Consider the following 22,905-nt stretch of genomic DNA (forward strand, 5'->3'; position numbering starts at 1 on the left):
TTCATCTTTTTTGCTGTTTCATGACAGAGGCCCATTTTAGCTTTCTCGTATATCCCTTTGTTTGTACTTTGGAAGCCTCACCTGCTTAATTGTTGAGTTTTTATCCATGGTCTTTTGGAGGAGGATATGTAGGGTAGAAGCTTTCACAGGTTCTCGTTTGCACCTGGCCCCTGTTTTGAGGAATCTCCCTCACTGACTCACAGCATGGCAAGGTTTCAGATCTCTTTCTGCCACACAGCAGTTCTGAGGCAGCTGGAAAGATATCCAGATGCTTAGATTGTCAGGCCAGGCTTGAGATATACAAACTATTGAGCCTTATCTGTGATCTTGCTTAGGTAAACGCATCAGAGCCCCTGCACCAACATGCGTAGGCCTCTGGATGTGTGCGGGACTGGGTGTTGGGGTCTGAGCACAAGTGTAGCTGGAGAGGTGAGCTTGATGTGGCGACGGGTGTGAGCAGGTTTTCTTCAGACTTCTGTGAGTTTACCTAGTTCCAGGATTTAAAGGCGCAGGGACCTTAGAATTAAAATAGAATCATTTTCTTTTTCTAAATAGCAACACTAGGAATAAAAAATAATAATTCCACATTCTTGACAGTTAATATTTTGTTTTTCTTGTCTTCTAATCCTTATTTATTCCATACTCATTTTTATACATAATTGAAATGTATTATGTGTTGGAGTTTTCTTTTGCCGGCTACTCGGGGCTGAAGTGGGAGGATTGCTTGAGCCTGGGGGGTTGAGGCTGCAGAGAGCCATGATCATGCCACTGCACTCCAGCATGGGTGACAGACTTTATACTGTCTGTTTTGGGTGATTTGGTAATGATATGCCCTGATGTAGTTTTTTTATATCTTGTGTTTCTTGTGCCTGAGTTTATTGAGCTTGGGTCTGTGGCTTCATAGTATTTTTAAAGTTTGGAAAATTTTAGGCCATTGTTTTTTTTTTTTTTTTTTTGAGACAATGTCTCACTCTGTCGCTCAGGTTGGAGTGCAGTGCTGCGTTATCTTGGCTCACTGCAAGCTTCACTTCCCGGGTTCAAGCCATTCTCCTGCCTCAGCCTCCCAAGTAGCTGGGACTACAGGCGCCCGCCACCACGCCTGGCTAATTTTTTGTATTTTTAGTAGAGACGAGGTTTCACCATGTTAGCCACGATGGTCTCAATCTCCTGACCTCATGATCCGCCTGCCTGGGCCTCCCAAAGTGCTGGGATTACAGGCGTGAGCCACTGCACCCGACTAGGCCATTATTTCTTCAAAGATTTTTTTTCTGCCCTTTCCCCCTCCTTTTTTCCCTCTCTTAAAGGGGCTGTGATTTCCTGAATGATTGCTTAGTGTTGTCCCATAGATTACTGATGCTCTTTTCAGTGTTTGATTGTTTTATGTGTTCTCTGTTTCGTGTAGTTTCTATTACTGTGTTTTCAAGTTCTCTAATCTTTTCTTCTACAGTGTCTAATCTGTTGTTAATCCTGTCCAGCGTATTTTTTTTGTTTTTGAAACAGTCTCACTCTGTTGCCTAGGCTGGAGTTTAGTGGTGTGATGTCTGCTCACTGCAACCTCCACCTCCCAGGCTCAAGCGATTCTTCTGCCTCAGCCTCCCGAATAGCTGGGACTACAGGCACGTGCCACCACACCCAGCTAATTTTTGTATTTTTATTAGAGATGGGGTTTCACCATGTTGGCCAAACTGGCCTTGAACTCCTGACCTCAGGTGATTCATCTGCCTCAGTCTCCCAAAGTGTTGGGATTATAGGCATGAGCCACCGTGTCTGGCCCCTGTTCAGTGTATATCACTAATTGTGTTTTTATCTCTAGAAGTTTGATTTAGGTCTTTTAAAAATGTCTCCCTGTGTCTCTGTTTAGCTTTGTGAACACAATTGTAATAACTGTTTTAATGTCCTCCTCTGCTAGTTCTAAGATCTTCTAATAACTTCCCAGTTCTTGGTGTTTTTGATTGGTTGATTGATACTCCTCGTTTTGGATTGTGTTTTCCTGCCTCTTTGCATGGCTGCCAATTTTTGATTGGATGCCCAACATTGTGAATTTTACTTTGTTGGATGCTATGTATTTTTGTGTTCCCATAGATCTTCTTGAGCTTTGTTCTGAGGTTAGTTGAGTTACATGCAGATGGTTTACTCTTTTGGGTCTTGCTTTATAATTTGTCAGATGGGTTGGAGCAGTGCTTAGTCTAGGACTAATTTTTTTTTTGGACTAATTATTCCTCTTTAGGAATAATTAGGTAGAGTGCTTAGGAGGCAAGACCATCCTGAGTACTCTACCTAACGAACCAGAAAGTTTGGGTTTTCCAGTGTGCCTGCTGAGAACAGTGACTTTCTAGCCCTGTGTGAGCGCTGAGCACTGCTCCTTGTAATCCTTTCTGATGCTTCTCTCCCTGGCCTCAGGGAGTTTTCTCACACACACAGCTCTGCTGAGTACTCGAGGAGGACCTTCCCCAGATCTCCGGAGCTCTGTCTGTCTTATTTTCTCTTCTCTGGTGCTCTGTCTTATGAACTGTGGCTGTCTTGGTCTCCTTAGATTCTCAGCACCTCTTCAATTCAGAGGGTTGCCTGTCCCTCCTCCTTGTGCCACAGCCTAGGAACTCTCTCAAAGCAGTGAGTTGGGACAGCCATAGGGCTTAGTCTCTTGTCTCCCAGGGATCACTGTCCTTCATTGCTGATGTCCAGTGTCTTGAGGACTCTGGGTTTTGTCTGTTTTGTTTTTTGGTTTGCTTTGGTTGTTTCAGGCAGGAGGGTAAACCCAGTCCCTCACCCTCATTGTGCTCAGTAGTGGAAGTCTCGCTCTATTATATTGGATATTAGTATTTGTAGCAGAGCCCTGGTTCCCTGGTACTTGGGGAGCTCTCGAAAGGCCAGAAACAGCATGCTTTCTCACCTTTTCCAGGGCTTCAGTTTCTGGTGCACATCAAGCATTCCATACACATTTGTTAAAGTCCTTTGTTAGACAAATAGTGATTCACAGGCTCTATTTGTAATTTTTTTCGGTTAACATGTATTGGGTATCTGCTGGGAGCTAGTAAAAACAAAAAGTGACGTGTGACAAATTCAATTCCGACAAGAACAACCTTAAACATTTAGAATATAATTTGAGCACATCAGAATTTTAAAAATGTGTGGCCCTTGAGTATTTGAAACCAACAAGAATCTATTGCTTATTAGTAGAGGATATTTTGTTAAACAAGTGGAGAGAGAGGCATTTTCAGTCTAATTGGTATTGGCTTTTAGCAGCTGATGGAAACTGGTTCATGATTAGCCAGGCAGTGGTGAAACAGGCTGTGCATTCTGAATGCCTAGATTGGTGGTGCTCTTCGAGTTAGCATCTTCTTTCTTGATTCTTTTTTTTTTTTGAGATAGACTTTCGCTCTTGTTGCCCAGGTAACAACTCCAGTGCAATGGCACCATCTCGGCTCACTGTAACCTCCGCCTCCCTGGTTCAAGCGATTCTCCTGCCTCAGCCTCCCAAGTAGCTGGGATTACAGGTGTGCGCCACCATGCCTGGCTAATTTTGTATTGTTAGTAGAGATGGGGTTTCACTATATTGGTCAGGCTGGTCTCGAACTCCTGACCTCAAGTGATGCACCTGCCTCGGCCTCCCAAAATGCTGGGATTACAGGCGTGAGCCACTGCTCCCAGCCCATTCTTGATTCTTAAAAAGGACATTGGGAGCTGTACATCTCGTTATAGATGTTGATAAAAATGCTTGTGAGAATAGTAACATTAAGGTAGTTGTTTGGTCATTTTTGCAGATCACTGTAAGACAATTCTAGGACTAATTTGTGGTAAATCACACATTGCTGTATCATAGTTGTGTTCACTGAACATATTCAGGGGCTCTACAGATGCAGGGCTCTTAGCTGCTTTGCACACTTCTGAATTCCTGCCCTGAGAACAGGACTGGATACCTAGTAGACAATAGGTGCTTGATAACAGTTTATTGAATTAATGAGTGAATGAACAGATACATAGATGCATGAAAGAATGGTTGTAATGTATATAACTTGGATTTCAAGACTTTTTACTGACTGTTCAAAATAAGAAATCGAAAACCTTCCTCTGATTTTCCTCTACTATTTACACGATTTAAATGGAAGTTATCTTGTACCTTTGATTTCTGTCTAGGATTCGTACAATAATGGGTCATCTCTGAGTCACTTAATGTCTCACTGTTCTTTCCACAGTGTGTTGAAGAGATCCTAGGATACCTGAAATCCTGCTTTAGTCGAGAACCAATGATGGCAACTGTTTGTGTTCAACAAGTAAGAGCTTCATTCTTTTCCTGTTCTGTTAAGACTTTCGGGTATGACGACAAAACGCTGCTACTCCTTAAGAAGCAGGTGCTGGTGGTGTAATCAGCTGGGAGGATTGTGGGGTCCAGCATAGCACTTTTCGGCTCACTCCATGATTGAGCCGAGAGGCCATCCTTCCCTTCACTCCCCAGGAGGACGAGGGCTGTCACTGTGGAGGGCAAAGGACATCAGAAGCTCCCCTGCAACCTCGCTAGTTAACTTCCAGTCCCTCGGGGGTTTTGTTTAGAATGCTCAGTCTCATTTAGAATGGTCAGGAAACCCAAAACTCCTATTTAAGGTACAAACAGCACTTCATACAATATCTCACGAGGTGTCAATAGTGATTCACAGGAAGAATTTCACGTTGTGAATCTTTGCCAACATATCCAGTTATTTACAGATGAATTTGATATTTGTGTGGTAGATTCTTAAAAGTGTTGTTCATACCACATTGTTGATGCCTCATTTTTTTCACTGTAGTTGTTGAAGACTCTCTTTGGGACAAACTTGGCCTCCCAGTTTGACGGCTTATCTTCCAACCCCAGCAAGTCACAAGGCCGAGCACAGCGCCTTGGCTCCTCCAGTGTGAGGCCAGGCTTGTACCACTACTGCTTCATGGCCCCGTACACCCACTTCACCCAGGCCCTCGCTGACGCCAGCCTGAGGAACATGGTGCAGGCGGAGCAGGAGCACGACACCTCGGGGTAACAGTTGTGGCAAGAATGCTGTCGTTGGTGGAAGCACGAAAGAGCAAGCAGGAAATACTTTGTAAAAGAATAAGAACGAAAAATGTTAGCGAACATCTTCTAATAGTCTGCTGTATTCAAAGAACTCTAGGAAATATGGTTGATGCAAAGATGATTTAAGGCATAGCCCAGCCTTCCAAGAAGTGTGTGGCCAGTGAGTGAGGTGGGCTTGGGACTTACACATCTCAGAGGTGGGGGTAGAGGAGGAACACTGAGTGGGCTGAGAAGCAGCCAGCTCTCATTGCCAAAGTGTGTCAGCAAACCAGAATGCAGTTCATAGTGTCCCCACCCATTCAAAGCACAGGACCTGTAGAGTGGTGTGGCATGTGTTGGTGGCACTTTTCAGGCCTGTAACAAGGATGAAAGAACAGCTTCATTGCAGCACAGTAGTACTGGTGTTTAGAGGTGTGTGAAGGTCGTAGAAGCATCTTGGATATATTACCTTGTGTTTTGTCAACTTTATGACTAGAAGTCTCTTTTCACTTAAATTTTTTTTTTTTTTTTTTTGAGATGGAGTCGCTCTGTCACCCAGGCTGGAGTGCAGTGGTGCAATCTCAGCTCACTGCAAACTCTACCTCCTGGGTTCACGCCATTCTCCTGCCTCAGCCTCCCGAGTAGCTGGGACTACAGGCGCCCACCATCATGCCTGGCTAATTTTTTTTGTATTTTTAGTAGAGACGGGGTGTCACCATGTTAGCCAGGATGGTCTCGATCTCCTGACCTCATGATCTGCCTGTCTTGGCCTCCCAAAATGCTGGGATTACAGGCGTGAGCCACCATGCCCAGCCTCTTTTCACTTAAATTTATGTTTGTGTTTTTAATGCCTGGAATACAGGACTTCTTAAATTGCCATAAGTATGAACAGGTATTTGAGTTGCTAATCTGTATGGTAGCAATAATAGAATCTGTTGTTTTTCCTTTTATAAATTTAGCGATTAAATAACTACAATTAAAACACTAGAGTCAAGAGTCAAGGAAAATACCCATGTTCCAGGCTGTATGTTAGTGACGTACTTACTATATATTGGAATTTCAGGAGTAAGTCTGTTTCAATGCTTTCTGTAACCATTTGGGGTATTAATAAGCATGTGTGCATGTTTGGGTTAATTTCATATATGTTTCTTAGAAAGGATATCATTGATGTAAATATTTTAAAGGGTTGTCCTCCAAAAAAATGTGATTTCTTCTAGATTACTGATCTTTTAAATGACTTCACCTTTCTCTCAAATCTCACTTAAGACTAGGCTGAGTAGTCAGTTTCCTGTAGCAGAAAAAAGCTCAGACTTGAGTAGCCTTCTGCGGGTGACGAGACTTGATGGCTGTCAGGCAGCTGTAAACTCTAAATAGAGTGTCATTATCTCAAGAGGGTGATGCTGCCACACTGAGTGGCCTTTCAAGTTGTTTCCCAGTCTGACACGTTCTGATCGTGTGAATGTGAAATTGGTTTGAACAGGAGTATATCTGAGTGCAGAGGAGATTATTCTCATTCTCTGCTTCCCTTTTATTCCCATTTGGCAGATGGTTTGATGTCCTCCAGAAAGTGTCTACCCAGTTGAAGACAAACCTCACGAGTGTCACAAAGAACCGTGCAGATAAGGTAAATGGTGCCGTTTGTGGCATGTGAACTCAGGCGTGTCAGTGCTAGAGATGAAACTGGAGCTGAGACTTTCCAGGTATTTTGCTTGAAGCTTTTAGTTGAAGGCTCACTTATGGATTCTTTCTTTTTTTTTTTTTTTTTTTTTATAGAATGCTATTCATAATCACATTCGTTTGTTTGAACCTCTTGTTATAAAAGCTTTAAAACAGTACACGACAACAACATCTGTGCAGTTACAGAAGCAGGTTTTAGATTTGCTGGCGCAGCTGGTTCAGTTACGGGTTAATTACTGTCTTCTGGATTCAGATCAGGTTTGTCACTTTTATCTTTCATCCATCATACCTGTTCCTAATTTTGTACAAATTACCCTAAAAGACACTGAAATCTACTTTAAAGAAATGTGGTCTGCATTTTTCCCTCATCAGTTGCTGCTGCTTATCTTTCTCATGCACTTAGCTGGTGCACAAGGCCCAGGGCATAGCCAGCCTCAGCAAGTCGACATCCTTGCCCCAACTCCCTGGACTCAAGGCTAACCTGGGGTTGGCTGTTAGGGATTTCCAAAGGTTTGTCCCATCCACTTGCCTCCCCTCCAAAATAAGTTTGAATTTAAATAGTGAGATATAATTAAGATTTATTGTTTGGGGAACATTTTTGCAAAATCTAGAGAGTTAGTTTAAACGGATTATCAATTATTACCATAATTGGTCATCTGCAGTTTCAAGCTATCTAACAGGTTAGCTTACCTCTTTAAAAAGGAATGGAATTTAGCAGGACAGTAACTGAGACCCGTGCTCCTGGAGTCCATGTGGGAGCTTTGTGGCTCTGCACAAGCATTTGCACTCTTCCCCTCTTGGCTGCATTGCCTTCCTCCTGTAGTTGCTGCAGGCACCAGATTCTGGCTAGTCCTGTCCCTTCATGATGCACATTTTCCTCAAGATTCGTCCCAGTTAAATCACTGCAGATGAAACTGCCTTTTCATCGTCAAAATTTAACTGTCATTTTTGAGCCATGATCTTGGGCTACTTTCTTATGTGGGGTAGGAATATTTTTGAGTTAGAAATATTATACTTCTCTATTTCCTTCTAGATGTAAATCTGTTAATCCTGTTAGCACTGTTACTCACCTGAAAGGGTCTGTTTCCCTAGGAGAACTGAGGGCACTCGGTCAACACTGATTTCCCACAGTGGGTATTGGGGTGGTATCTGCTTGTTTTTTTTTGTTTGTTTGTTTGTTTTTTATTTTTTTGAGATGGAGTCTCATTCTGTCACCCAGGCTGGAGTGCAGTGGCGTGATCTCGGCTCACTGCAAGCTCTGCCTCCTGGGTTCACGCCATTCTCCTGCGTCAGCCTCCTGAGTAGCTGGGACTACAGGCACCCACCACAACGCCTGGCTAATTTTTTGTATTTTTAGTAGAGATGGGGTTTCACCGTGTTAGCCAGGATGGTCTCGATCTCCTGACCTCGTGATCTGCCTGCCTCGGCCTCCCAAAATGCTGGGATTACAGGCGTGAGCCACCGCACCTGGCCTGGGGTCTGCTTTTAATGAAAGAGGCGTCAAGGGGTGGGCTTTGCCTTGGCCTGATGCTTGGATCCTTCTTTCACAAAACCTATCCGAAGAAAATCCGTCTAAATGGGCCATTGCTCTCCTCAGGAAATATGCATTGGGAACTTCTTTTCCTTTCCTTTGACACTAGGAGGCTGCCTGGGGAGAAGCCCTGGTCTATGGCTGTGGGCAGCAGGGGCTTAGAGGAATAGGCTCTCAGGGGGCAGGGGTACCCCAAGGGAAGCCAGAGCCCTGATTTGTTCCATTCTAGTAAGAACAAAGACTGCTCTGGTTTCATGTTTGTTCTGATTGCCTTTCATCAACCGGTCCCCTTTCTCCCAGTTCTTAAGATTCAATACAGTGACAGTTTTATGAACAAGAATAGAACACTAGAACAGACAAACCATTGAACTCTATGCTGATAATGATTTATTGAGCACCTGCTGTATGTTTGCATTCTGCCCAGAGGCTCTGAGAAAGCCAGGCCATATGCTCCATGCTTTATCCATGGAAGCTCCCCTTCAGGTTGGGGAAAGCTGACAGCTGCAGGGAATACAGCGTGACACAAAACTGGCTCCCGTGCAGCCCTTACATGTTGCTTCTCAGATGGTGGGGGGACGAAGGTCGACTCCTTTGGATATCTTATTACTAAACCAGTTTCAGGGAATCTGCCACCCTGTCTGCCATTAACGGGAACAGATGAGTCCCCAAGGTGTACTTTTGGGTATTGTCTGATGTCTCTTGGAATTTATTATTTGTTTTTCCAATGAGATTTCACCTCAGGGTGTAGTAAAGTTGTTGAGGGGATTCCTGGATGTGTTCTGCAATTATCTAGGCTGATTTCAGAATAGAGTTATGCTTATAGTCAAATTTATCAGCTGTCAAGAAATTTATTTAAAATTTATGCAGATAAGCAGGAGGAAAAGAAGCCTGGTTTTTACATTTTAATCCTATTATTGATGTGAAATTTTATTTTCCTTCCTGTAGGTGTTTATTGGCTTTGTATTGAAACAGTTTGAATATATTGAAGTGGGCCAGTTCAGGTAATAGCACTTTATTATTTTAGATGTTTTTTCTCCTTCTTGTGTACTTACATGTAATTTAGGTTATTAAGATGAATGTTTAAACTACTGTTAGGCATTTTTGCTGCTTTCTTTAAATGGAAATCTGATTAACCTACTGTGCATTTTTGCTTCTCTTAAAAATTAATGTATATCTCAAGACTTGTTTGGAAGTAGTTATGTATCTGAAAATTCCATATGTTGTCAGTTTTCGTTGCACATTTCAAAGCATTTAATTGTGTTGACAGATGGCGGAGTGAAATCTTGTGGTGGAGCACTAGTTTTTAAATCTTCTTCGAGAAAGCAGTTTTTATATAAGGTTGTCTTCAGTAATTATTATGCACTTGTATTCTCTGCAGCTTTTTCTTGCTAGATGTTGAGGTTTTAATACTTCTTGCTGGTCCATTACAAGTTTATAATTATTGAAAGTTAAAATTCTTTTAGTACCTGAAATGCTTAATAAATACTGTAATTAGGAAAATTTAGTGCAGAAGGAAAGTGTTTCCAGATTCCCTGGGGTCTGGAAACATAGTGTTTATTCTAATTACGTGACACCTGCACTGTGTTTTGGGGCAAGTTACTTTTTCTCTTTTGAGTTTTAATTTCTTCAAGAGCAAAGAGGCAGAGGAGAGCTAGGAAGATCGTAGCTGCTGTGCCCCTGTGCCGTCAGGTGCCTTCTGCCTGCTCCCTCCGAACCTTTACACGTGTCCCGGCTCTGCACGAGGGCACAGATGGGATGCACTGTGGCAGGGATGGGGTTAGAGTAGATCACTGACACCTGTTAGCTTAATGTGCGCTTGCTGTCAAGGTTGAATCATCAATTATTTTATGTTGCTTATATTGATATGTATCTTAATTTTAAAAGAAAGGCCTAAATGGATGTTTTTGTTTCTAGGGAATCAGAAGCAATCATTCCAAACATCTTTTTCTTCTTGGTATTACTATCTTATGAACGCTATCATTCAAAACAGATCATTGGAATTCCTAAAATCATTCAGCTCTGTGATGGCATCATGGCCAGTGGAAGGAAGGCTGTGACACACGGTAACGGGACACACCTTTCACTTCATCTTCAGTGTCATGATGTGCTTGCCAGTGTTCGTTTTCATACACCCACTTGGAACTTTGTCAGTGGCGGCCGTGTGCTTCTCAGGCTCTGCATGCATGTCTGTGCGTCTGTGTATGTGAATGTACTGGTTAGAGACGTTTCAAAAGAGAAGAGAGCATATTCTTTACTCTCAGCAATTTGTAATCTTCTCAGGGAAAAAAAATTCAAGAAACAGTAAGATAGCCTAAGGTACAGATAGATTCTGAATATAAAGCTCCTGTTCATTCAGAAGAAACACTAAAAGTTCTTCACTTGATCTTAGCCAAAGGCCAAGAAGCGATGAAACACTAAAAATTCTTAAATCGAACTTGCCTTGAATTAAATTTTGATCTCTCATCCAGTGGTATTAGAGATATAATTTTGACTTGGGTTCAGGGCTTTCTGTTTTGCCTGATGATTTTGCTGGAGCTTAAATAAGAACCCCAGGAGATGGCCAGCTGTGCAAGCCTCCAGCCTGTGGAAGGAGCTAGTGTGGTTTTATGAATGAGTTGCAAATCTTTCTTTGAGCTTTTTGAACTGGTCTTCCAGCATTGCCCTATTGACCCGTCTCTGACTCCTTTGCTGGAATCTCTAGGCTTTTGAACTTTGACAGGGACACATCCTAAGACCCTTGCAAACCCCCAGATGTGAGAATGGCACTACTACAGTCTTTTCGACTCAGCGTGTGTGCAGAAGAGCGTCAGCCATGCTATGTTGTGAGGCAGGGCCTTGGCTGACCTCTCAGTCTTTACATAGCTAAACCAGTTAGTCTTTGCCATGGCCTCACAAGGGCTTCAGATTCACACAGCCAAAGTATAGATTATTAAAGGCATAGGTGTTTGGTTTCCCAGACTTGGAGGGTCTTTGGACAGAAAATCAGTAGGCAGCCAAGCCCAGTACTTTGCGCTGGGAAGCTTGGTCATCTGTGAGAGGGTCAGAGAGTATACCCATGCGTGCATGCCACTGAAGGGTCAGTGAGTATTCCTGTGTGTGCATGTCTCAGGGCCAGAGAGAGTGTGTGTGTCACTGAGAGGTCAGAGTGTGTGTGTGTCAAAGAGGGTTGCAGTGTGCCCTTCACTGAGGGGTCAGAGTGTGCCTCTGTGTGTATGTGTGCTCATGTGTGTGCATACGTGTCACTGAGGGGTCAGTGTTCCTATGCGCTCATGACATTGAGGGTCAGAGTGTGCCTCTGTGTGTGTGTGCTCGTGTGTGCATACGTGTCACTGAGGGGTCAGAGTGTGCCTCTGTGTGTGCTCATGTGTGAGCATATGTGTCACTGAGGGGTCAGTGTTCCTGTGTATGTATGACATTGAGGGTCAGAGTGTTCCTGTGTGCCAGTGAAAGACATTTCTTATATTTTTTTATGTGTGGTCATAGTAGACCAATTAATTTATTTTGACTTCTATTTTAGACCAAAATAAGACCTGGGGGAAAGTCCCTTATCTATCTAATGAGAGAGTGAGTTTACTTAAAAAAGCATAATAATCCAGTGGCTTTGACTAAATGTATTATGTGGAAGTTTTTATTGTCTTTTCAGATGAATCAAGTAGATTATTCTTGAGACCAGGACTGTTGCTGTTTTGGTTATTTGGAAAGTTTTATCATTTTCAAATTGACTTTTGAATTTGAGTCACCTTTTTTCAGAAGTGGTGTTAAATTACAGGAGCCCTAGGTTTTTTTTTTCTTTTTTTAGAAGCCATCACAAAATGATCAGTGTTCAGAGGAAGACTTTGACCTTCCACATGGTATAATGATTGATAACCTTAATTCATCTCTTACCATAAACCGAGTATGTGTAAGGGTTTTCTTTATTTCTTGAAAGCATTTTGTAGATGTTGAGAGAAGTTTTCCAAATGTAATTTTCATGAAATGCCTGATAAGGGTGCCCTTTTGTCCCCACAGCCATACCGGCTCTGCAGCCCATAGTCCACGACCTCTTTGTATTAAGAGGAACCAATAAAGCTGATGCAGGAAAAGAGCTTGAAACCCAAAAAGAGGTGGTGGTGTCAATGTTACTGAGACTCATCCAGTACCATCAGGTAAGATGAATGTGTGTTGGAACTGTCGTGGATACTTTATTGACCCGTGCAGATGGAAGGAAGTGCCATGTGGTAACGCTCACTGTTAACTGTGTTACTTTGAACCAGGTTTGAGCTTTCTGGGGCCTGGGGAGATGCCAGTGCAGGGGAATGGGGAGGGAGGTGGGGGGCGGGGGTGGGGGTGGGGTGGGGGAGGTGCAGCGGCAGGAGGTGGCGTTGGTGTGTATCTTTTTTTTTTTTTTTTGAGATGGAGTCTCTCTCGGTCGCCCAGGCTGGAGTGTGGTGGCACGATCTTGGCTCACTGCAAGCTCCACCTCCCGGGTTTAAGCAATTCTCCTGCCTCCACCTGCCGAGTAGCTGGGATTACAGGCACGCACCACCATGCCCAGCTAATTTTTTTTTGTATTTTTAGTAGAGATGGGGTTTCACCATGATGGCCAGGCTGTTTCGAACTCCTGACCTCAAGTGATCCTCCTGCCTTGGCCTCCCAAAGTGCTAGGATTACAGGCATGAGCCACCGTGCCCGGCCTGGTGTTTATCTGTAAAGTGGGCACAGCCACAGGAGTTTACCTGACTCCTGGTCTGAGAGTCACGAGATCGTTCAAGATAGTGAGGCCCTCTTTTCCAAAACGAGGACCAAAAATCAGTTCACAGTGTTGGTCAAGATGGTAGAAACCTTAAAATGATAGAAATCTCAACTCTGAAATAAAAACTTTATTTGTATATTTATTTACCACTATTTTGACATAGGGCTAAGGTATTTTTCTTTGAGCTGATTTCTGGTTTTGTTTTCTTAAAGTGGCATAAGAATTCAAAGACATTTTGAGGAAGGCTGAGTGCAGAAATCTCTCTTTTTTAATGACTTCTCCTTTCTTTTAACTTGTACTGTTGTCTAGCTCTCACTTATTTTGTCAATTCTTTCTAGCTGTTTGTCTTTGAATCTTCATAAAGCCATAGCTTTTCTCATAAGAAGCAGCACTTTCTTTGTTCATTCATATTTTAATTAACCCCTGTAGTATTTAATTAAATACTTAACACCTAATTAAATCACATAATTGCAATGCAGGAGTACATGTATCATAAAGAGGTCTGAAAATGAGCAACTGGCAAGGAGGTGGTGGCAGGCAGAGCTGCTTGGGTGGGTGGGTGTCCTGGAGCGGAGTTCATCAGCCACATGTTCAGTGAGCTCTGGATATCTCTGTTTAGAAATGATCACTAATAAACTTGTGCTCAACCATGTATACATCTGGCAAGTAGGTGCTGTTCAGTAGATTGCCTCTGCAGAGAACACAGAATTGAAGTGAATGTCCACAAAGGCAATGACCTACCTGCAGAATAGTTTAGTCAAGGCTGTATTTGAATTTTGCCAAAGATTAGTATACATTTGATTTTCATGTTGTGCCTTTTCTCTGATTGTGAAATATTACAAATTCTATACAAATAACAATGATGGCAAATCCTCTTGAGCAAAGTGTGCACCTTGTATGTGGCCTAGAGGAACTTGTGTTTTGTTCTGATTCCCCTACATTTCTCATGTCATAGAGTGGGGATTGCATTAGTGTCCCCCTATCCTCGCTGGGATCACATCTGTTTGGATCCTAGAGTCTTCCAGCTGAGCTGGGACAAGTGTAACAGACGGACACGTGGGAGTGGAAAGGCGCCTCTTGGCAGCAGACTTTCTAATTGTGCACACTCTCATAGGTGTTGGAGATGTTCATTCTTGTCCTGCAGCAGTGCCACAAGGAGAATGAAGACAAGTGGAAGCGACTGTCTCGACAGATAGCTGACATCATCCTCCCAATGTTAGCCAAACAGCAGGTTTGTCCCCGCAGCCTTGGCTCGTTGTCGCATAGTGATGGTAGCTTAAGGTCCTTGTGAAAGTTGGGTGGCTGGAATCAGCTCTTCCTTCAGTCCTAATCTGTGCCTTGATAGCAGTTCTCTGTGCCAGTCATGGGACAGCTGACTTCATTTCTTCTCACAATGCCATCTCAGGTTGGTATTGCCCACCTACTTTACAGGGGGGAACCCACGGCTTAGAGAGGTTATGGAGGTGATCAGGCAGCCCACAGCTTTAGAGTGCTGGGGTGAGGGCGGGCAAGGCTGACTCTAAAGCCCGAACCCTTACCTCCTGCACTGCCTCCTGCATTCTGGTCAACCCAGTGTTTTATTTGGTGGTTACATTTTTGTTTTTGTTACCTTACTACTTGTAATTTAGCAGTTTTCCTTTCCTTTCCCTTCCTTTCCTTTTTCCTTTCCTTTCTGACAAGGTCTCACTCTGTCACCCAGGCTAGAGTGCAGTTGTGTAATCTCACTGCAACCTCTGCCTCCCAGGTTCAACCAATTCTCCCACCTCAGCCTCCCGAGTAGCAAGGACCACAGGTGTGCACTACTACGCCTGGCTAGTTTTTTGTATTTTTAGTAGAGATGAGGCCTTGCTGTGTTGCCCAGGCTGGTTTTAAACTCCTGGGCGCAAGTGATCCACCAACCTTGGCCTCCCAAAGTGCTGGCATTACAGGTGTGAGCCACCTCGCCTGGCCTATTCATCACTAATCAGAATTTCTATGATCAAATGACATGAATCATTGTTTCCACAACTGCAGTGGAAGAAAATGGCCTGGCAGTGCCAGTTTCAGAAGCAGCATGCCCCCAGTCAGGCACAGGCTGCTGTGCCCCCAGTGTAGCAGCATCTCTGTAGTTCACAGAGAGGGGTGGTGGGGACCTCCTCGGGGCAGCTCCGCCAGAAAATCTCATGAGCTGCCTGGCACAGTTTGAGGTTGCCTTTTAAGTGGACTCAGCAAATACATGTTTGTTCATCTTGATTATACACAAATAAACAACTACTCTGTATAGTACAAGTAGTCCATGGTTTTTGGCATTTGATTTAAACTCAGAGGCATGTGATATTGATGGTTACTGCCTTCATGACTGCACCCCCATTCTGATTTCATAATGGAATGTTATCCTGAGACCAGTTAGACAATGGTACAGGGATCTTGGCTTCTGGTGAGATTGACAGCAGTTTTAGTGTGGTCAGGGTCTCCCTGCTTACAGATGGTTCTAGAATGGTGTTCTGGAAGCTTTATTCCATTCTTTTCTGTGCATAATCTGAGTAGAGTGGAGATTGAAGGCCTGAATACATAGTAAATATCTGACTTAATTTCTGCCGCAATGGAAATTGTATCATAAAACATTTATGAAACGCTTAGTGCAGCACCTGCCAGGTAGCTCAGCACAGGTGCATGTTGCATTCAGAAGCAGTGCTAGATACTATCCTGTTACTGGCAGTACATACATCAGTGATCAAAGCAGATTAAAGAAAGACCCCCTGCCTTCTTGGAGTGAAGATTTTGTTGGGATGCAGGTGAGGGGACAGACAATAGAAAAACAAGTGAGTGAAGTCTATACCATGGCGGCTGATCAGGAACACTGTACAGAAGAATCCAGGAGGGAAGAGAGTTAGGTGGTGTCGGTGGTGGGAGTGGCATTGTTCAGTTGGTGATGAGAAAAAGCTTTGGTGATCTGGTGACATTTGAGTGAATTTGCAGAAAGGAAAGATACAAGCCTAGGAGATACCTGGGGAAGGAACATTCCGGGCAGAGCGAATAGCAGTGCAAAGGCCCTGGCCGGGGGCAGACATGCTGTTAGGGTACAAGCAATGGGGGTGGAGGAGTGGGGCAGCCATGGGGAGGGAAGGGAGTGAGGCCTGGTGGGGTGAGGCCAGCGTGGAGGAGCCTTGAGAGGGTTTGCCCTGATGTGGTGTAGGTTTTAGCAGGATCATTCTTACTCCTGAGTTGAGAATAGCCTTGAGGGGGAGGTGAGGGCAGAGCAGGGCCACCCGTGTGAGACCCAGCACTGGAGTGGAATGGCCTAAGTGGGCGTCCCTTGGCAGCATGAAAGCAGAACCAGCAAGGTTTGCTGGTGTCTTAGATGTGGCATGTGAGAGAGAGCAGGGCTTTGGGGGTGATTTCAGGGTGAGGACAGAGTGGCTGTGGACAAGGTAGGGCAGACATTGGGGGCAGCAGGAGGTCAGAGCCTATCTGGATGTAGCAGTTGAGACCCCATAGCTGCCTAATGAGGCGAGGCCAGCATCAGGTGTATGAGCCCGGAGTTGTCGAGAGACTGTGGGGCAGGGGGTCAGCATCTGAGATGTCCACTCACAGTGGACCCAGACTGTCTGGAGAGGAGGAGGAGCTTGAATACCGAGCCTGCTGAGTCCCAGCTCCAAGGTCAGGTAGGTGAGGGGAGCCGGTGCTGGGGCAGGGGGAGTAGGCAGGTGTGGGGTTCTTAAAGCCAAGATTTTTTTTAAGGCATTTTGTGCAGGAGGGCGACATCTGCTGTGAGCACCCTGGGAACTTGGCCCAGGTTTGGCAGCACCGAGGGCACTGATGAGTGCTTTTGGAGGAGCAAAGGGAGCCAAACCCTAATGGGAGTGTGTTTCTGAAAGGACAAGAGAGAGACTGGGAAAAAGGTTTTACTTGAAGAGGGAATGGGAAAATAGGGTGGTAGCCAGAGCAGGAGAGGAGTTGGCAAGGGGTTAAGTTGGCAGAAATGAAGGCCTGTTTACGCACAGAGGGCAGAAGCAACAGGGAGGATCAGTTCATGACACAGGAGACACAAATCGCCGTCGTGGTGTTCACAGACACGGGTTAGCACTGGCTGCATGGATGACAGAGCACTGTAGGTTCTCCTAGAGTTGCTGGGGAGAAGGTAGAGTTGGTGGGCACAGGCGAGGGTCCAGGATGCAGGAATCCTGGAGCTCAGAAGGTCAGTTGTTCCCTTGTAAGATGTGGCCAGTGTTGTGAGCTTCACATCTGTGCCTTGAAAAACACCACATTTCTTTGCAGGGTTGTTTACTATGTGTACACACACTCAGTAGAAACAAAAATTGGAAACAGTCAGTGCCCACCATCAATAAGTAATGGTTGAACTCACTGTGGTATAAGCTTAGACTATTTTAGCTTGGGCTATTTTGCATGATTAAAAATGTTCTGGCCAGGTGTGGTGGCTCATGCCTGTAATCCCAGCACTTTGGGAGGCCAAGGCAGGCAGATTGCTTGAGCTCAGGAGTTTGAGACCAGCCTGGGCAACATGGTGAAACTCTGTCTCTACTAGAAATAACAAAAACTAGCTGGGTGTGGTGGTGTGCGCCTGTAGTCCTAGCTAACTCAGGAGGCTGAGGTGGGAGGATCACTTGAGCCCATTCGTGCGCCACTGCACTCCTGGGGCACAGAGTGAGACTCTGTTAGAAAGAGACAGAGACAGAGAAAGCAGAGAGAGGGAGGGAGGGAGGAAGGAGGGAAGGAAATAAATGGAAGAAGTGGAAGGGAGGAAGGGGAGGGAGGAAGGAAGGAAGGAAGTTCAGCCAGTTGCCTTGGGAGTTCTCCATTGCACTGGGTTAAGTGAGAAAAGCAGAGACATTTATGATTTTTCAAAACAACTAAAACAAAATCTCTGTGTGTGAGGGGGCAAGGGTATGGCTACAGGAACGTGGGAGATTAAGAAAGGGATATATACCACTTAGCATTTGTTACAACTGTTGGGGGAGGGATGGAGTGCAGAAAAAGAAAAAAAGAGAAAAAGTGTGCACACCATCCCATGTATGTGTATACAAAGGGACGCTTGGAAGACTGGTCCCCAAAATGTTGGTAATGATTGTGTCAGGGTGCTGCAGTGCTAGTTGATTTTTTTTCACACTTTTGTATATTTGAGTCTTTTACAGAAAGCATTTATTATTTATGTAATAAAAATCTAAATGACAAGATTTCTGTTATGGGAAAAATGTAGCTGATACAGTGTTGTTGTAAAAATGTTTGCTTGGTTAACCACTGAACTTAAAATGCTTTTAAATGAGAGAAGGTGACGATGAGATGATTATGATAATTTGCCCTTGAGTTACATAGCTGGTGTATAGGAAGCTGACGTTTCTTTTGGCTTATGTAGAAATGTTTGTGGTGTCTAATTCCACAGATGCACATTGACTCTCATGAAGCTCTTGGAGTGTTAAATACATTATTTGAGATTTTGGCCCCTTCCTCCCTCCGTCCGGTGGACATGCTTTTACGGAGTATGTTCGTCACTCCAAACACAATGGTGAGTCTCTCACCTGGCTCAGCAGATGAATCTGGAGGGCTTGTTCAAGCTCTGATTACTGGGACCACCCCCAGAATGTCTGAGTCAGTCAGTTTGGGTAGAGCTTCTTGAGAGTTTGCTTTTTTTTTTTTTTTGGTCGTGGGGTGGTGCGGAACGGACTCTCTGTCGCCCAGGCTGGAGTGCAGTGGCGTGATCTCAGCTCACTGCAAGCTCCGCCTTCCAGGTTCACGCCATTCTCCTGCCTCAACCTCCCGAGTAGCTGGGACTACAGGCACCCGCCACCATGCCCGGCTAATTTTTTTTGTATTTTTAGTAGAGACGGGGTTTCACCGTGTTAGCCAGGATGGTCTTGATCTCCTGACTTTGTGATCGGCCCATCTCGACCTCCCAAAGTGCTGGGATCACAGGCGTGAGCCACCGCACCCGGCCTTTTTATTTTTTTTTGGAGATGGAGCCTTTCTCTGTCACCCAGGCTGGAGTACAGTGGCATGATCTCAGCTCACTGCAACTTCCGCCTCCCGGGTTCAATTTTCCTGCCTCAGCCTCGCGAGTAGCTGGGACTACAGGTGCATGCCACTGTGCCCAGCTAATTTTTTGTATTTTTAGTAGAGACGGGGTTTCACCGTGTTAGCCAGGATGGTCTCGATCTCCTGACCTCGTGATCCGCCCGCCTCGGCCTCCCAAAGTGCTGGGATTACAGGTGGCTCCCGCACCGAGCCAAGAGTTTGCATTTTTAACAAATTCCCAGGTGATACTAATGCCTGCTTTTCTGGGAGCACACTTTGGGACTCAGTGATAGAGAGATTTATTGGTAGGATAGTAAAATAGGAGTTATTTTCTTTCACAAAATTGGCAATTGGGGGAAATTTAATCTTCCTTTTTTCTTCAGCTATGGCTTACGTATTTTGTTTATTTTAGGCATCCGTGAGCACTGTTCAGCTGTGGATATCGGGAATTCTGGCCATTTTGAGGGTTCTGATTTCCCAGTCAACTGAAGATATTGTTCTTTCTCGTATTCAGGAGCTCTCCTTCTCTCCGTATTTAATCTCCTGTCCAGTAATTAATAGGTTAAGAGATGGGGACAGTAATTCAGTGCTAGAAGAACACAGTGAAGGGAAACAAATGAAGAATTTGCCAGAAGAAACATTTTCAAGGTATGCTTTCTATCTTAGCCTATAACTAACCCATGCCTTTTGGGAAGTCACGTGATGTTTCGTGATCAGTAAGTCTGGAATAACACCTGGTCTCACTTCAGTTCTGAGTTGGTTAAAGAAGTCTGTATCAGTGTAATTTTCTAATTGTCCTGTGTTATCTGTGGCTCTTGGTTCATACCTGTCTTGAGGTTTTGTCACGTTCTGTCTCTTGTCCTCAGTAGAGATGCTACAGCAGTGGCTCGCCTCAGGCAGGGCAGGGCAGTGGGGTGGCTGTCCTGGGGGCAGGCAGTAGGGGCGCACTGCCGTCAGGGAAGTCGAAACCCAAGAGAAGCCAGTAAAAGTGAGTCTTAGATTCTCACCATGTGCTGGCAGTTTTACACGCTGTCAGTAATACAAGACTTCTCCCTGCAAGGCAGCCTGCCTGCAATAAATACCCATAGTATCGAATCCTGTCTTCCCTCATAAATTGTTTGGAAGCTGCCCGAGGACAGTGATGAGGCACTCGTAAATGCTTGCTGCCTAGATGTGTCCCTCTCCACCTTTGCTGGATTCTGAGCATTCACTGAGTTAGAGCTGCTTCCGCAAATGTGCTGCTTCTGCTAAGTGGCCATGACTTCATGCAGCCTTCACTTGGTTTGTCATCAGTGGAGATGCCCTGTGTTGTCGATGGAGATAAGCCCGTAAGCCTGCTGGGCACTGTTTTGTTTGCAGGTTCAGCAGGCAGCCGGTGGCTTTCCCTCTGTTGCATTGAAGCAGCTGGCTAAAATTGATGATACATTAAATTCCTGTGACAGATGATCAGCTTGTATTTGTGTAACAATGTACAGTTTACAAAGCTTAAAAAAATACTACCTGCCATTTCATCCTCAGTGAGGAAGGTGATACACAGACGAAGTGACTGTATCCAAGGCGATGGTGTTATGCATTTCACTTTAACGGTTTAATGTACTTTACCTATATTTTTACTTTATATTTACCATATATATTTTCATATATACTTGGCATAAGTGCTTTATAGTAGTCACCTAATTCACTGTCATCTTTTTTGTTTCTTGGAAGGTTTCTATTACAACTGGTTGGTATTCTTTTAGAAGACATTGTTACAAAACAGCTGAAGGTGGAAATGAGTGAGCAGCAACATACTTTCTATTGCCAAGAACTAGGCACGTTGTTAATGTGTCTGATCCACATCTTCAAGTCTGGTAGGTGAATCACATTAGTCTTCCTGGAGTATCTCGTTCCCCATTCTTCACTATACACCCAGAGTGTAGGAGCTGTGCTGCCCGGTAGAAATTCTGCCTTGCCCAGTGTGCCAGTTGAAAATGTTTATTGCTGTAAGAGTAAACCTGATACCATGTGACCCAGCCGTTCCACTCTTGGGTATATACCCAAAAGAATGGAAAGCAGGGTGGTGAAAAGATATTTGCATGCCAGCGTTCATAGCAGCATTACTCACAATAGCTAAAATGTGGAAGCAACTGAAGTGACCATCGATGGATGAATGAATAAGCAAAATCTGGTGTATACTTACAGTGGAATATTATTCAGCCTTAAAAAAAAGGACATTCTGACACATGCTACAACATGGGTGACCCTTAAGGACATTATGGTAAATGAAATAAGCCAGTCACAAAAGGACAAATACTATGTGGTTCCACTTATATGAGGGACCTAGAGTAGTTAATTCATAGATACAGAAAGTAGAATGGTGGTTGCCAGGGGCTGCAGGGGAGGGGGAGTTGTTTTTACAAGATGAAAAGAGTTATTGTAGAAATGAATGGTGGTGATGGTTGTATAACATTATGAATGTATTTAATGCTACTGAACTGTACAGTTAAAAATAGTTAGGAGGAGCCAGGTATAATGGCTCATGCCGTAATCCAAGCACTTTGAGAGGCCAAGGCGGGAAGATTGCTTGAGCAAGGAGTTTGAGACCAGCCTCAGCAACATGGTGAGACACCATCTGTACAAACAAACTAGCCAGGGACAGTGGTGTGCCTGTGGTCCCAGCTACTCAGGAGACTGAGGCTGGAGGATCGCTTGAGCCCAGGAGGTCAAGGCTCTAGTGAGGTGTGTTCATGCCACTGCACTCCAGCCTCGGCTATAGAGTAAGACCCTGCCTCAAAAAACAAAACAAAACAAGACAAGACCCAAAAATGGTTTAGATGGGCCAATCACAGTGGCTTACGCCTGTAATCCCAACACTTTGAGAGGTCAAGGTGGAAGGATCACTTGAGGCCAGGAGCTTGAGACCAGCCTGAGCAACATAGCGAGACCCCTATCTCTCCAAAATAATAAAAAACTATCTAGGTATGGTGGGCACATGCCTGTAGTCCCAGCTACTTGGGAGGCTGAGTTGGGAGGATCTCTTGAGCTCAGGAGTTCCAGGCTGCAGGGTGCTATTACTGCACTCCAGCCTGGGCTACAGAATGATACCCTGCCTCTTATTAAAAAAAAAAAAAAAAAAAAAAAAGTAAACCCAAGAGCTTCCTCCTGTGTTAAAGAGGGCCAAGATGTTTTTGTTACTTTTACAAATGATCAAGGACAGTGAAGGTTGGGCATGGTAGCTCACACCTGAAATCCCAGCACTTTGGGAGGCTGAGGCGGGATGATTGCTTGAGCTTAAGACCAGCCTGGACAACATAGCAAGAGACCCCATCTCCACAAAAATAAAAAAATAAAAAAATTAGCCAGAGGTAGTGGCATGAGCCTGAGCCCCAGGAGGTCAAGCTGTAGTGAGCCACGATCGCGCCACTGCACTCCAGCCTGGGCGAGATCGAGACCATGTCTCTAGAGAAAGAAAATGACAAGGACAGTGAACCCAAGAAAGTCACAAGATGCCAGCTGTGCAGCAAGCATGGAAAGCAACCAGTCCACATTAGGAGAGTGTGTTTTCCAAGAAGAACGATCGTTTGTAATGAGAATGCTTTGCTTTAAATAAATGAATAAATAGCTAGAAGACTAGCTCTAGGGGATAGGCACATCTTTCTTCTCTCAACAAGAAAAAAGAAAGGCAATTCTAATCTCTAGGAAAAGCAACCAGCACATTTGCCTCATGGTCCAAATGTGAGGCAAACCAAAATGTGGCTTGATTTTTCAGCAGTTGAACTGTTGGAAGCCCTTGATATTAAAAAGGTTCTCCTTTAAGCAGCTTAGGGGTCACGATCAAAGACCTATAGAAAGAGATGCCATCCTTCTAGGATCCTTGGCTCTCTTGGGAACTAGATTCAGATAGTCAGATAGTCATAATGTAAATACTGCTTGAGGTTTCTTTTTTTTTTTTTTTTG

General features: G+C 44.4%; 1 protein-coding gene across 1 annotated transcript in view; it reads left to right on the forward strand.

Annotated features, from left to right (window-relative positions):
* HTT (huntingtin) overlaps positions 1 to 22,905 on the forward strand; it is a 166,804-nt gene that overhangs the window by 91,365 nt on the left and 52,534 nt on the right. Inside the window, exons 30-40 of the mRNA XM_055245541.2 lie at positions 4,194 to 4,271; positions 4,782 to 5,005; positions 6,566 to 6,644; positions 6,794 to 6,955; positions 9,174 to 9,229; positions 10,143 to 10,291; positions 12,237 to 12,373; positions 14,075 to 14,191; positions 18,341 to 18,463; positions 19,382 to 19,617; positions 20,677 to 20,819. Coding sequence (XP_055101516.1) covers positions 4,194 to 4,271; positions 4,782 to 5,005; positions 6,566 to 6,644; positions 6,794 to 6,955; positions 9,174 to 9,229; positions 10,143 to 10,291; positions 12,237 to 12,373; positions 14,075 to 14,191; positions 18,341 to 18,463; positions 19,382 to 19,617; positions 20,677 to 20,819 — 1,504 coding nt within the window. The remainder of the gene's footprint in view (positions 1 to 4,193; positions 4,272 to 4,781; positions 5,006 to 6,565; positions 6,645 to 6,793; positions 6,956 to 9,173; positions 9,230 to 10,142; positions 10,292 to 12,236; positions 12,374 to 14,074; positions 14,192 to 18,340; positions 18,464 to 19,381; positions 19,618 to 20,676; positions 20,820 to 22,905) is intronic.

The sequence above is a fragment of the Symphalangus syndactylus genome, chromosome 16, assembly GCF_028878055.3.
Source record: "Symphalangus syndactylus isolate Jambi chromosome 16, NHGRI_mSymSyn1-v2.1_pri, whole genome shotgun sequence".
Taxonomy (NCBI): domain Eukaryota; kingdom Metazoa; phylum Chordata; class Mammalia; order Primates; family Hylobatidae; genus Symphalangus; species Symphalangus syndactylus.